Here is a 15,810-nt window from a genome sequence, read left to right on the forward strand (position 1 = left end):
GTCACTAAAACCAGGAAATTAATATTGAAACGTTACTACAGTTTGATCCACAATACAGTCACTAAAACCAGGAAATTAATATTGAAACGTTACTATAGTCTAATCCTTAGACTCTTCGATTTGTTCCACCAGTTGTCCCACTAAATGTTCTCTATAGCAAAACGTTCTGGTTTAGAATCACATGTTGTATTTAATTATCATATCTTTTCCGTCTCCTTCAATCCGGACTCCTTCTTCAGTCTTGCCTTGACTTGCATGACCTTGACACTTTTGAAGGTCTCGGGACCCTTGGTTTTGTAGACTGTCCCTCAGTTTGAGTTATCTCTGATGTCTTCTCATGATTAGACTCTGGTTGAGAATCTTTGGTGGAACGTCACAGAAAGAGGGCAGGACATCCTCAGTGCATCCTGCCAGGTGTGCAGGGTCTTGACTGGTCTCCCTGCTGGTGATGGGAACTTTGATTAGGGTGGTGTCTGCCAGGCTTCTCCACTGTCAAGTGTCTCCTTTTCACTTTGTAACTAATAAGAATGTGTGGGGATTACTTTGAGACTCTACATATTCTGATCCTCATCAGACTTTCTGTTCATTCATTCATTCATTTATATCACTATGAATTTACAGTTTCCTGTTACATTCTGCTAACCGAAAGGTTGGCTGTTCGAACCCACCCGGTGGCTCCCGGGGAGAAAGACCTGGCAATCTGCTTCTATAAAGATTATAGCCAAGAAAACCTTGTGGGGTTGCTATGAGTCGAAATCAGCTTGACGGCACTTAGTAACAACCGCATTTTTTTCAGTGGCTTCTAATCTGTTACTCCCATTTTTTGTTTTGTTGCTCAAAACCAGTTTAGATTTGGCTAGTGGGAGCCCCTTCAGTCTGGCTTGTCTACATATTTTGAAAACCATGAGTTCACACTAATGGCTGAAATTCCAAACCAACACCTCAGAATTCTTTCTAGTTTTCTCCCTTTCTGTATTTATAATTCCTTCTCTGATGATGAGAAACTTGACTTCTGTTATCTTAAATATATGCACTTATGTGATGAATCGGATCCCTGGTGGCACAGTGGTTAAAGGTCAGCAGTTTCAATCCACCGGCCGCTCCTTGGAAACCCTATGGGGCAGTTCTACTCTGTCCCATAGGGTTACTATAGGGTCTTCTGCACAGGTGTCCTCCTTGAGGGTCTCCTTGTCCTCTGACACCATGTGCCAGGCTTCAATACCACCCCGCTCTGGGCCTCTGTGGTTCCCCCAGGCCCCCCACTCTGGCACTGACACCTACCTTGCTCAGCTCCACCTAGCAGCTTTTGGACTGAACTGTTCAGCAAGATTATAATGTTAGGCGCTGCAGTGATAGGTTTCTACCACATGAAATGAATTAATAGAGTCTCTGTCACCTGGTCTGAAATTTAAAATGTTAACATACGAGCTGTGTGGGATCTGTTTTGGAAGATTAATGCTCTGTCTTCACTAGGCTTATGACCAGAAGAATATAAGACGACGAGTCTATGATGCCTTAAATGTCTTAATGGCCATGAACATCATCTCTAAGGAGAAGAAAGAAATCAAATGGATCGGTCTGCCTACTAACTCGGCTCAGGAATGTCAGAATTTAGAGGTATGCTTGTGACCTTTCCATTTTAGTTGTATCCACATAAATACACCCCAGAATAATTCCATTTAAAGCAGGGATATTTTTGCTGTCTACACCATTGATAAGCTTTTTAAGGTTATTTTGCTACATGGTCTCGTGCTGTCTGTGCCTAGCCCAGGTCAGGTGAACAGAGGGACTCTGATTCCTTTGTAGAGTTGTTTCCCTGTGTTTCTCAGCGTTGATCCTAGGCAAAAAATGAGAAGCATTCCTGCCACTTTCTTTCCTTCCCTCTTTGATGTTGGACAAGTCCACCCAGGCTAACTGAGCTAACTCTGCAAGCACTCCGCTGTTGCTGGAAGGAGAGTGCTGTCACTCCCAGATTTCGTTTGTTAAATCTAAGTGTAGGCAAATTCGGAATCCTCATTTGTGGAATCTTTTTTTTTTAAACAGCTATATCCAAGGAATAATAAGAAGAGAAGGAGTAGAATATATGGTTTTGAAGTCAAACAGAAGCTTGCCTGTAAATGTTTTCTTTATTGATATAGATTTACCACAATTTTAAAAAAAAAAAACAACTTACCTGTTTCCTATAGCACCTACATTCTGAATTTGTCCATTTCCCCACAGTTGGATCCAGGACAGATGTTTTTGGCAGGAACCTACTTAGATGATGTTGTGTTGTTATGTGGGGTTTTTTTTTTTTTTTAATTTTTTATTATTGTACTTTAGGTGAAGTTTTACAGAACAAACTAGCTTCTCATTAAACAGTTAGTACACATATTGTTTTGTGACATTGGTTACCAACCCTATGACATGTCAACAGTCTTCCCTTCTCTACCTCGGGTTCCCTATTACCAGCTTTCCTGTCCCCTCTTGCCTTCTCGTCCTTGCCCCTGGGCTGGTGTGCCCCTTGAGTCTCATTTTGTCTTATGGGCCTGTCGAAATCTTTGGCTGAAGGGTGAACCTCAGGAGTGACTTCATCACTGAGCTAAAAGGGTGTCTGGAGGCCATACTCTTGGGGTTTCTGCAATCTCTGTCAGGCCAGTAAGTCTGGTCTTTTTTTGTGAGTTAGAATTTTATTCTACATTTTTCTGCAGCTCTGTCCGGGACCGTCTACTGTGATCTCTGTTAGAGCAGTCAGTGATGGTAACTGGGCACCATCTAGTTGTGCTGGACTCAGTCTGGTGGAGGCTGTGGTAGTTGTGGTCCATTAGTCCTGATATATGGGTTTTTAAATATGCTGTACTAAGCAGATTGTGACGATTTCTTGTATTGGTTTATTTTTGAAGGTAGAGAGACAGAGAAGACTTGAAAGAATAAAACAGAAACAATCTCAACTTCAAGAACTTATTCTACAGGTAATAAATTTTATCTTTGGAGGCAAGTAACTTTTTTTCCCTCTTACTAATTTAGCTAGCTCCTCCAGTAATATCTTGCATTTGGAGCTTGTACTCCTACGTGGTAAATAAAACCTCTGCTTTGAGATTTTGAGTGCGAATTTCATAAATATTCATTTACCACTTCCTGTACAGGTGTCGTCAGGGACGCACGGCTCGCTCCCGTGCGGGTGTCGTCAGGGACATGGGCCTTGTTCCCAGAGAGAACGAGCGCGTGAGAGAACTGTATATGTGAGTGTGAGTGTGTGTTACTTAGCACAGAGTGTCTAACTGGTAGGAAGGATGGCTTCATGGAAAAGACGGCATTTTAAAAAATTAAGTCTGATATATAGTTAAGTATGTGCTGAGTACCAGGCACTAGACTAAGTGTTGGGGATACAGTCATGAGCATAATAGAGACGGGTCTTGTCCTTTTGGAGCCTGCTTTCTAGTGGGTGAGACAGTAAACAAAATAAGTAAGACTTGATTAATACTGGTCGAGAAGCAAGCAGGCTGCTTGGTTAGAGAGTAAGTGTGTGTTAGACCTATAGAGAAGATCTACAGCGTGGTAACGGAGGCCTTGTGGAAACAGTATAACAATTAGAGATTGGAGGGAGGAGGCATCAGAGGAGTCTGAGATTTGATCCTGGGTTTCTGGGGGAATGGTGGGTCCAGTCTGCAGACCAGAGGGTCAATAGGAGCAGCTGCTTTAGGCTGGATGACAGGGGCAGGAAAGGGGAAGGAATTGCTGGGAGAGGTCTGACAGCAGGCTGAGGGACCTGCTTGAGAGATAGTCACCTACACAAAAGGGATATTAGCCACTGTGGGAGTGAGTGGAATCAGTAGGAGGAAGCACACAGAGAAAAGGGAGCTAAGACCACGGTCTGTACTCAAACAGAAAAGCTGAGGGATAAGGGATTTTAAGGAAGGGGCGTGGAAGGCCGTGTGTCGCACAGCTAAAGACAGGCCAAAAAGAATATGTGTAGACAGGTAGGACATCTGCTGGGCCGGCTCTCGCTCTGTCCTCCAGTGGATGTCTGCTTTAACTGGGGACCAGGGCAGTCACGCTGTAAACCACCACTGACTGTGTATTTTACTCCCAGGCAAAGTGGCTTGTAGTTAAGGGAGGAGTCTGCTTATTTGTATAAGGAGGTGGCTTACTCAAAACACTGTTTACTTGAATTCACAAATTAAAGGTTCATGTAGAAGAGTCACCCAGGATCCAAATATCCAAGGAGAGGTTGGGTGCCCGGCCACTTACAGCTTTGTGTCAGGGTGGCCCTCCTGAAATGCTTCTGAGGAGAAGCTCTGTTGGGCTGGAGGAGGGGAAGTTGCGTGGAGTTGATAGCAGGGGCGAGGACGGACAGAAGAGCAGAGAGGCATAGTTTTCCCCACCCTCCAGACCTGCAGGGGGAGAGCAGGAATGGACTGGGTGGTTGCCACCTCCGGGACTCCCACTTTCTTCCACTCAGTTGCTCCCCGTTAAAATGAGTTGTTCTCTTTTTCTTTGTTTCCATGGCATATTGTAGCGTTTTTAAAAAATCTGAATAGCCGATGCCTCTCTCCTACAAGGTGTAAGCTCCTGTGGGGCGGGTCCTGTGACTGCATCCCCACCACCTTCCTTGGCGCCCAGCATAGACGGTGGTGGGCCCCTAGGTGTGGGAGTAACGGGCGAGGGAGTGAGTGAAAGCGAATTTTCTGGCTTGAAGTAAACAGCAAGAAAGTTACCTTCAATGTAAAAACATCCATTTTAGGGCACTGAAGCCTTAGCTTTCTAGATTTAGACACATAGGACTCTCCCTGCCCCCTTCTCATAGGTTTGAAATAAATGACCTCCAAGATACGTGCCACTTTACAAGTCTGTCTGCCTGTAGGTGCAGTGAGTGTGGATAATCTCATGGAGGGGCAAGGGACAGAGGAGGAACCAGGGAGGACAAGCCAGGCAAGGAATTTAACTTTCAGAATTGATTTTTTTTCCCTTTTGATTCCTTTTCTTGCAATATGTTTTTATTTAAATGGTGTGAGTGCTTGCATATCCCACGTTCTAAATTCTCCTTTAAGTATTTGATTTTTCAGAATGGATTTTCTTTACCCAGGCTACTAAGTCTTCCTAATACTAAAGAGGTCACATGAATTAACCAGGTGTCTGCAGTCTCCGAAATGTTCACTATGATCTCTAAAGGAGAGTTCAGATAACTCCCTCTTATCTATCTTGTGGGGATGTGGGGAGGATTATAAAGAACTCCTCGGAGAAAAGGTATTATATTGCTACATAAATGCACAATATCATTGTTCCTACCAGTGGTGACTAATACGATTAGTATGTAAATTGGTTCGTCTTGTTTTAGCAAATTGCCTTCAAGAATCTGGTGCAGAGAAACCGTCAGGCAGAGCAGCAAGCCAACCGGCCACCTCCCTCCAACTCCGTCATCCACCTACCGTTTATCATTGTGAACACCAGCAAGAAGACCGTGATCGACTGCAGTATTTCTAATGACAAGTAGGTGGTTCATGGAAAAAGAGAGGTCTTCCATCCGCCCTTTGGTTTCAGTTGTGAGTTTCAAGTCAGGAGTGAAGAAGTGCCATAGTCAGTCTTGTTGTAAAGACAGTAGCACTTCTGGTTAATTTAGTAATTATAAATACCTAATTTTTGGAAACCCTATGGGCAGTTCTACTCTGTCCCATAGGGTTGCTATGAGTCGGAATTGACTCAATGGCAACAGGTTTTGGTTTTTTTAGTATATAATTAACTTTCAGGTTTATTTCTCATTTCTGTGATTATCCATCTCTCTTTTAAGGAAAAGAAAACTTATTAAGGATTATTATTTGGACAATTTTCTTAATATTGCAAGAATAGCAAGATAGTTATTTAGTGTCTATGATGAAGTGGTGACAGGCAGCCCCAGAGCCTTAATTAGAATATTCCATATACCTGGGCCAAGTAGTTCACTAGTTTTCGTGCCTGTAGTTTGTAGACAGTGACTTATAATACTGCTTGGCTCTGTAATGCCTTTTATTTTTGTGGTTATTCATTTACTTTAGTTTAAGAAATTTTGTAAAGAGACAGCAGGTAAAAGGGAACCAGAAGGGCTGGGCGTGGGAAGGGTGAGTGAGTGGTCTCTGCTTGGGGCCCCCTAAGCCAAGTGCGTACTGTCTTTCAACCTCGGAGTCTTGAAGATTGTGCTGTGCTAACAGTGAGCTTTTCCCCTTTCAGATTTGAGTATCTGTTTAATTTTGACAACACGTTTGAAATCCATGATGACATAGAAGTATTAAAGCGAATGGGAATGGCTTGTGGACTAGAGTCAGGAAGCTGTTCAGCCGAAGACCTTAAAATGGCAAGAAGTTTGGTACCTAAAGCTCTGGAACCTTATGTGACAGGTCAGTCAAAGCCACCCCGATGGCCACAGTGTATTTGCCAGATGTACTCCTATTCCTCCTGTATTCCTCCTAGGGTTATTGAGTGCTTGGCTCCAAGCACTTAGGTACCAGAGCGATAAGACAAAAGGAAGAGAAAGGTGAAAAGGACTGGATTGACAAAAGGGATGTGGGTGGTGCTGGAAGAGTAAATGGTGGTGGGCTCTGGATAAATGGAAGTGGTCTTATAGCAGAATAAGACAGCGGTCCTATTAGGTGACATTGCCTGCTGCGATGTATTGCGATTTGAGAGTTCAAAGCAGCATTTTGTAGATTTCCCCCATGTAGTTTCTTTGATGAAGGTGGTAAGAAAAATTCAGATTTTATCTTCCAAATTTTGACCCACAATTGGGGAAAAAATTGAAGTTCTTTGAGGAGTGTAACGGGCATGGTGATCCCCCCTCCCCCCCAGGTAGTCAGTTGGTCACCATAACAAAGTAACCCCAAAAAAAGCCTTTCAGAGTTATTAAATATTCTGCTCCTGTGAATGATGTTTCTGCTTTGGAATATGAATGCCACCATAAAAGTGGGAGGCGTTTCTTTTTAGGAGCTTTTGTTTTCGCCCTGGGCTTTCGGTCTGGGAACTTCCTTAGCTTAGCTGTCATGATGCTGGCCACAGACTCAGAGGAAAAATGGCTTTATGATAAAGTGAGAAATTGTGAAATATGCTGTCTCTTTTCTCACATTTCTCCTGTTGTCTTAATTTTGTGGTTTGCGTTATTCCTGGAGAATCATTGCACTGGAAGAGGTCAGAAAATTCCTCCTTGTAATTGGAGGCTTCCTAAGCCTCCCCAGAACAATGAAAATCTGTCCTGAATTTTAATACCATCCAATGAAAACTAGTTTCTTCCCCATTTTCCAGTATCTAGCAACCCTCACTGATTTGAATTTTTCATGGTTCAGTTCATCTAAACCCACTGCCTTTTATCCTGTCCGTGGTGGAAGTTAACCCATCATCTGCTAGACCAGTGGTCTCCAAAATAGAGTGCAGGTACCCAAGAGGGTATGTAGGATGATTCTTGGGGAGCAGGAAGACAAATAACTTGTGTGTATATTATTTTTACGGCATCCTTTGATTTCTGTTTTGTTTTATAATGTGTGTAGTAATATTATAGTAGCACGGGCATATAATGGAAGTAAATGTGCATATTTATTAAAGATTTCCATGCCTTTTTAGAAAAAGACTGGTAGGAGATTGTGATTTAAAAAAGAAAGACTGAAGACCACCACACTAGACAGACAGTAAGCTCCATAAGAGCAGGGGCTGGGTCTCTTTTCCTTGACTTAGCACAGCCTGGTACATAGTACACATTCAGAGAACATTGCCTAAGTGAATCCTCTGAATTGTTCCTCATGTATTCAGAATCTTCCTAAGTTTCCCCAATTTTGTGTTGTTTCAGTGTGAGTAACTTCAAGTCTCTTTAGATTGTCCACACGTGATATTTTTACATTTGGTGGAGTATACTTTATTTTCTCTCTCTTTTCAGAAATGGCTCAGGGATCAATCAGCGGTGTATTTGTCACATCATCAGGTTCAACTTCAAATGGCACAAGGCTTTCTGCCAGGTGACGGCAATTTATAGTTATATATAAGAGTGGGTAACAGAATCTGAGCTTTACTTCGTGTTGGGGCTGCAGCGCAGATAGTACCTAGAGGGCCGGAGCGCAGGGCGGGCATGGTGGACGTGGTTGGTTCGAGCAGACCGTTGTTGCCAGCGATTCTGTTTTTAACCTCTACAATTAGAGTGTCTACTGAGGCAGTGTGAATGTCTTACTTGGCAGTGTGAAAAGTTCCCTTGATAAAATTCCCCCAAATTGTACAATAGCCTAAATTCCTTAGCTATTTGGAACTTGATTAATTCTGTTGAGTCACCACGAATTCTCAACACTTATCAGTAAGTGATTTCTTAATTTACTTCTCTCTCCCCAAATTCAGAGATTAGAAAATGCAGGATTTATGACATTGCACAAGTAGCTGTCCTCCTATGTGCACAGTAGCTTTCTTTGTTTTTCTTTTTGGTTGGTTTCTTCCGCCTATTAACTACTTTATATATACATAAATTTAAAGATGTGGCACACAATAGGGCATCTCTGGGTGCCACAGATGGTTAAGACCTCAACTACTAGCTGAAAGGCTCTCAGTTTGAACCCACCCACAGGTGCCTTGGAAGACAGGCCTGGCAGTCTGCTTCCAAACATCACAGCCTTGAAAACCCCATGGAGCACTTCTGCTGTGCACACATGGGTTTGCCGTGAGTTGGAATCAACTCAATGGCAACTAACAATAACGAGCACAGAGTAAAGTATAGGCAAAAAAACCCCAAAAGCCCAGTGCCATTGAGTTGATTCTGACCCTTAGCAACCTATAGGACAGAGTAGAACTGCCCCATAGGGTTTCCAAGGCTATAAATCTTTACAGAAGTAGACTGCCACATCTTTCTCCCATGGAGCGGCTGGTGGGTTCGAACCACCAACCTGCTGGTTAGCAGCCGAGCACTTTAAACCAGTGTACCACCAGGGCTCCTAAAGTAGGGGCAAAAATTACCCCAAATCCCACTATTTAGGAGTAGACACAAATGACATAATGGAATGTTTCTTTCTAGGTCCCCCCCCCACCATTTTTAAAAATATTTGTTTCAATCACAGTGCACTACCTTTTTGCCTACTTTTTTTCACTTTATATTTTTGTCATATATATTTTTCTGTTATTAAAAAAGTTTTATTATTTAAATAAAAGTATATTTAACGCTTGGCCTAGCAATTCCACTTTTGACAGTTCACCCTAAGAAGACATTCATACAAGAGCAGAATGATGTCATACCTAGGTATTTATCTTAGCGTTTTGATGATAAATATAGTTTTAATTTCTTAAATATTAACAAAACAATACTTTATTAATTTTTATATTACATTGTAAAATATGTTACTTTATGTTCATCTTAAATATTAATAAAATATTTAATTTCTTAAAATATAAATTAGGTATAATCTATGAGTCCAACAAAATAGAGATTGATTTCATAAATTATAGTATGTACATACCTAAAAGGGAATATTCTGTAGCCATTGAAAACGATGCTTTGGATTTATATTTGACATAGACAGAGGCCACAGCATATTACCGAGTATTTCAAACAGGTGTAGTACGATTCATATAAAAATAAATACAGGTAGTATAGCAGAGTGGTGAGCATGTGGGTTTTGGAGTCAGCCCTGGTTTGGGAATCCAAGCTCTTCAAGCTACAGTTTTCTCCCCTGAAAAATGGGATTAATACTTCACAGATTTGTTGTAAGGATCAATGAGATGATATGAAAGTAAAGTGCTTGGTACAATGGCTGGCATGTAGTAAACTTTTGTTGAATACCAGCTGTCTTTGTTTTTAATTATAAATTCTAGCTATGTGTGTATGTATAGAAGTTAGTCTATAAAATGTTTTAACACTGCTTATTCTAAGAGAGAATTTGGATTTTTTTTTTTAACTTTCATTTCGTAATTCTTCTTATTAAATTTTTCAGAATGGTCACATGTCAGTTTTTATAAGGAGGAACAGAATAAAGCCATTACCACTTCAGAGAAAGCCCAATTTTAATAGCATGATATTATGTTTTATGAAGGCACAACAATTTACTTAAGTGTTCTCGTTTGTGTTGGACATTTAGGTGGTTTCCAGTTGTAAGAAAAGTTGTGACAAGTAGCTTATGGCTAAACTTTTTTTTTTTTTTTTTACCATTTTTGATTTGTTTTGCTAGGCTATATTTCCCAGATGTTGAATTACTCTGTCAAAAAGCATAGCATTTAATAATTTTTATTGTACAGCATTAATAAATACCAAGTAAAATGTATTAAAATATATGCATATGGCTTTATGTTAATAGAAAAATTTTTGATGTCAGACTTCATTGTCAAGCTCTGGCCTATGTTAAGCTTTTATGGTGCTATTAACCCTTTAGGGTTCTTGATATATATTGCCTAGTTAAAGCAACTCTGTTGACTTAGTCATTGCATGCCCTTCAAAACTCACTCGTTTTCAAATAGTTTAATGGCCACATTCCCAATACAGTGCTGACCCTTTCCTGTCCTGGTAGATTTAAAAGAGCTTAGGTTTTTAAAGATGAGTTTTACTCATTTTGTGAAAAATAGTTAAAGGCACACAAGTTGGAATTGCAGAGAGGGTAAAGTAGTACTGTATATCTTAGTGTTTTTGTTTAATTACAGTAGGTGTTTTCGGCTATCAATAGTCTATTTGAATGATCTATATCTAACTTTAAATTCTAAGTTGGCATCCCTTCAATTCTGTTTCTTAGAATACGTTTCCTTGCTCTTCAGCTCAAATGCTAAGGAGATCCAAATTGCTTTTGGTGATAACCTAAGCAAATGATAATTCATAGTGGAAGTGTTTGTGTCTGACCGACTCCCCCCTTCCATTATTAGTATTGGTGATCACTTGTTGATTCTATGAGATAATAATGAAACTTCAAAGTATCCAAGACATGTTGGTAGTCCCTGTTGTTGTGATGGATGAATCCAAGGATCTTTTACCAGGATTTTTTTTTTTAAACCTTTTTGAAGTTCTAGGCCAGGGTTTCTCAACCTTGGCACTGTTGACATTTGGGGCCGGATATATCTTTGTTACTGGAGGCCATTCTATGCATTGTGGGATGTTTAGCAGCATCATCTTCCTCCAATGCAAGTAGCACCCACCACCCCCAGTTGACAGCTGTAGTGTGACAACCAAAAATGTCTCCAGACATTGCCATATGTCCCCTGTGGTTGAGAGCCACTGTTTTAGGTTGAGACTCACAGAAGCATATTAAAAGCTTAGGTGGGTTCTAGAAACTCTACCCAAGGACCAGTGGACGAGGAGGGCCTGGTTAGTGGACAGGGTTCATTCTGCACCTACCTTTCTTCATGCCTCCACCAGCAGCACTTCTATATGGGCACCTCTTGCCCCTTTCTCTCTGTCAAAGGCCAGCTACACTGATTTTCAGCAAACACGTTCACAAATATAAGGCTGTTGAGTCCTTTGAGCTGTTTCTCAAAGTGCAGACTACAGAACACTTGCATCTAAGAAGCACCTGAGGGCGTGTTAAAACTGCAGAATCTGAGCTCTGCACCAGATCCACCAAAAGAACTTTGAGGGTGGGGCCCGGGAACCATCATTTAAACAAACACATGAACAAATAAGACCCCTGGGTGGCTTTTCCACATCGTACAGTCTGGGAAGCAGTACTGTGGAGGATGCTGTGTGCCTCCCTACTGCTCCTGCAGCCAACCAGTCATCCTTTTCTACAGAGAGCCTTGGTGGCACAATGTTAAGCGCTCAGCTGCTAACTGAAAGGTCGGGTTCAAGCTCACCAGCTGCTCTGGTGAAAGATGTGGCAGTCTGCTTCTGAAAGATTGCAGCCTTGGAAACCCTATGGGTTTGACAGCGGGTCCCAAAGATTAAAGAGCATATAACTAAAAGGTCTAGAAAGAAAGATCTAATGTTTTCCCAAGCTTGTGCACTTTTGGGTTTTGTTTCTGATATAATAATAAAGGGGGGAGGGAGGATTGTGACCCTGCTAACATTACTGTCATTTTAGTTGTTAGGTATTCAAGAAAAACAGGCTGAAAGAAAAGAAAAAAAAAGAATGAAAGCTAATAATAGAGTGTTGGGATTCTATGTTGGATGTATTTTTAAAAATTTCCATTTCTATTTATATAATTGAAGGGCAAAAAACAAACCCTAAACCTGTCTGTCATTTGAGGTGAGGCCTTGGATAAGGTAGGAAGCAGTGGACCTCAACCCTTCACTCACCACATCTTCTTCTTGCAGTGACTTGACCAATGGAGCAGACGGGATGTTGGCCACGAGCTCCAATGGTTCTCAGTACAGTGGCTCCAGGGTGGAGACGCCAGTGTCTTATGTCGGGGAGGATGATGACGATGATGATGACTTTAATGAAAATGACGATGAAGACTGATTTTCATGGCTTGTAGATTTCCCTTCTCCCCTTCAAAGTCCGCTTCAGGAAAAAAAAATGTTTAGGGAAGAGAAACTTTTTTTTTTTTTTTTAAAGCGTGGGTTTTTCTGTTTCTTTTTGGCCTTCCCCCAAGAAGATATTTGGTAAGCTATTGAATTTAGATACGCACCTCCAATAAGCAAGCAAGGATTGTTTTTAGCAGGATTTTTAAAAATGTGGTGTGGATGTGTGTTTTGATACCAGTGTGCTGATGCAGAATCTTTAATTACTTTCTAGGATTTTGTGTTTTCATTTTCATTTTTTTTTTAATTCAGAGGTTTTGGTTTTGTTTTTTTTTTTTTTTTCTTTTTTTTTTGTTATTGTCGTTTTTGGTTTTTGTTTTTTGGCCCCTTAACAATTCTTGCTGAGTTTGCCGAAGAAATTGTACTTCGTCCACATCAATGAAAATAAAATGCTATCCTTTTGTGGAAAATGGTACACTGAATGCCCATTTATTTGCAGTGTGTTTTGAGTGGTGCCACTAACTGATGGATAGCAAGATTACATCATGAGTTTTTATTTTGTTAAATCATGCAGTGTCCAAAGAAGAACCAAGCAGAATAGCAAAGCTCTACTTTAAAAAAAAAAAAAAAAAAAATTAAGCGCCATAAATTTTATTATGACTTTATTTTCCCTTAAATTATATTGACTTGTGATTCCATGGAGTTTGTATCTCCCCTCCCCCCCCCCTTTTTTTGGGCTGTATGTTGCAGCATTCAAATTGCAAAGGTTTTTTTGTTGTTGTTGTTGTTTTGTTTTGTTTGGTAAAAGTTTACTGCCATGCTGGTGCAGATATCTGAACTATCTTGAAGGCTTGGAATGGTTTATTGCTTATGGTAAAATTTGCCTGATTTCTTACAGGCAGAGTTTGGAAACTTTTTATTATATAGTTGTTTACATACTTATAAGTCTATCATTTAAAGACATGTACTGAAACAAATGTATTTGTTTCATAAGCATCTTCCTGTAATCTATTATAAAGTTGAAATTAAATATAGAGAATGTTTTAACAGTTTTTTAACTCAAAATTTGTCAATCATTTTTAATAGTTCTTTTTTTATAAAAAGAAAAAGGAATTTCAGAACAGGCAGTAGTCTCTTTTAAAATCTATTCACAAAACCATTAACCGCACAGTTGCTGTTAGCTGCCTGTTCTCAGGTGATAGCCTTTCTATTGAAACACAAATAAACTTTTCTGTAATATTTTATGGAATATAAAGAGACTTTAATTGTTTGACTTGTTTAACTTGGCACTGTTAGTTTTTATTAATAAAACGCGCATGGGCATTTTAAACAAGCTCTGTGTTTCTCTAATTCAGGAGTATTATCTAGAAATTATTTTATCATTAGTCTTGCTTTTACAATTGAGTGAAATCGTAGGTTGGCAGGGCCAGTGGTGTGTTGGTCATTCATTTCATTGGCGTATAATTCCGTCCACTGTCTCAAGTCCCCTTGAAGAGGTGCTCTCCTGGCCAGCGGGACTCTGATTGCTTGTTCTGGAGTTCTCCTGAACATTGGTGCAGAGACAGGAGAACCAGGGTGCCCCTCTCCAGCCTGTGGAAAGCTCAGGGGAGGAGTTCATGGTGTGCACAGAGCAAAGGGATGCTTACTTTTCTGGGAGGAGAAGTTTGTGCCTTGACTTCTTCCTGAACTCTAAAAATTGAGACATTTTGTATTTTGACTTTCAGAAAAAGAATAAGATTGTAAGGTATGGAAGGAGAATTAAGCATTTTATTTGAGTTGGATAAATAAATCACTAAATGTTTAAAGGAAAGACTGCATAGGCTTCATAAAAGAGTCGGTTGTTTAGAAGAGGAAAGTGGAAACAAGTCTTAGTTATTTTTTTTCCTAATCTCGAGTTATTTTAAATATCTGGAGGGTGGTAGTGGTGGTTGGTGTGTGCTGTCCAGTTGATTCCAACTCATAGCAACCCCATAGGACAGAGTAGAGCTGCCCCATAGGGTTTTCTAGGCTGAATTTTTATGGGGGCAGATCGCCAGGTCTTTTCTCCTGTGGAGCTGTTAGTGGATTTGAACCGCCAACTTTTTGGTTAACAGCGGTGCTTACCTGTTGTGCTGTCAGGGCTCCTAACCCGAGGGTAGTAGAACATACAGAATTAGTGGGAGAGCAGAACCTTAGAATTTTCTGTGGGGACAGTGTCATCAGCATTTTCTTATTCGGGCACATGCCTAGCAGCCCCGTTTTCGGTGCCTTTGCTCAGTCAGTGAGTTTATGTGGGAGCCCCGTGTGTCTTGCCCTGTGCTAAGGCACAGAGGTGACCGTCAGGGGCGATTAGGCCGGGTGTTGTAGCAGAGGTATTTGGGCTTACTCTGAAGGGCATGGGGATGAAGCGGCATCCCGTTTCCATTAACAGTGGTTACTGGTGTCAGCGTCAAGGCTGGACGGGGGAAGGTGAGTTGGAAGCAGGGAGCTGGGGTTCTAGTATGTCTGAGCTCGAGATGGTGAGCTTTTGGACTAAAGCAGTGTAGTGAGCTTGGGGAAGATTTCAGAGGCAGCATAGGCAGGACTCGGTTATGGGTTGTTGCTAGCTGCCGTGGAGTCGGGCCCGACTCATGGCAGCCCCATGCGCAACAGGATTGGACCATTGTGATCCATTAGGTTTCATTGGCTGATTTTTCGGAAGTAGGTTGCCAGGCCTTCCTTTCTGGTCTATCTTAGTCTGGAAGCTGCACTGAAACCTGTTCAGCACCATAGCAACATTCTAGCCTCTGGTTATGGGTTAGATGTTGTTATTTTGGTTTTGGTGGAGCACTTTGTGGGAGTGTGAAGTGTTGGCCGTGCAGTACTCAGTTTGAGGGTCTTGGGGGAGGTCTTGGTGGAGGTGACCTGCACATCTGGAACCCCGAGGAGTGGTCTAGCAGAGGTACTAACTCGGGAGTGAGAAGTGGTGGTTAGGACCATGGGAGAGAACGTGGTTGCTGGGAGAGAGAAGGGCAGGATGCTGGTGGAGGAGATACGGTGAGTGTGAAGACGTAGGTGGGGAGCAAAGCTCATGGGGTCAGGGAAGGCCTGGGAGCAAGAGGCTGCGTGGGGAAGGACGTGAGTGTCAGGTCCCCCAAAGAGCTCAGACAGGGCTGCAGACCCCTTCTGGGATCGTCAAGTTAGGACCTTGTCAGCCACCTTAACAGTTTTTTTTGGTGAGTGGTGGGCGAAGCCAGTTTTGGTGGGTTGAACAGTCAGTGGAAAGTGAGCAAGTTGGAAGTGTGATAATTCACAGACTACTTTGCAGAAACCTTAGCTTTGAGAGTAAAGAGAAAGTGGAGACTCAGGCCCAGGGACTTACTGTGTTTAGGAGGCGTTTTTTCAGCTTTGGGGAAGGAAGCAGCTGGAGGGCAGAGATGTAGAGGATCTGGGACACTGGGAGGGATGATCCCCGACTGCAGGGATGGATCTTCCAAGAG

The 15,810-nt window shown here is 41.6% G+C and overlaps 1 protein-coding gene across 6 annotated transcripts in view; it reads left to right on the forward strand.

Annotated features, from left to right (window-relative positions):
• Positions 1-12,988, forward strand: part of TFDP1 (transcription factor Dp-1) — a 266,300-nt gene extending 253,312 nt beyond the window's left edge. For 3 of the 6 annotated variants that reach the window (XM_023733479.1, XM_023733519.1, XM_004369284.2), the window contains 6 exons: positions 1,474-1,617; positions 2,883-2,951; positions 5,318-5,469; positions 6,184-6,350; positions 7,874-7,952; positions 12,203-12,988. In XM_023733479.1, coding sequence (XP_023589247.1) covers positions 1,474-1,617; positions 2,883-2,951; positions 5,318-5,469; positions 6,184-6,350; positions 7,874-7,952; positions 12,203-12,350 — 759 coding nt within the window. In that variant the 3' untranslated portion in view covers positions 12,351-12,988. Of the gene's footprint in view, positions 1-1,473; positions 1,620-2,882; positions 2,952-5,317; positions 5,470-6,183; positions 6,351-7,873; positions 7,953-12,202 lie in introns of those variants that run through there. The other 3 variants (XR_002824495.1, XM_023733488.1, XR_002824496.1) reach the window with 2 other exon arrangements.
• The last annotated feature ends 2,822 nt before the right edge of the window (positions 12,989-15,810 follow it).

This window comes from Trichechus manatus, unplaced genomic scaffold (assembly GCF_000243295.1).
Source record: "Trichechus manatus latirostris isolate Lorelei unplaced genomic scaffold, TriManLat1.0 scaffold00004, whole genome shotgun sequence".
Taxonomy (NCBI): Eukaryota; Metazoa; Chordata; class Mammalia; order Sirenia; family Trichechidae; genus Trichechus; species Trichechus manatus.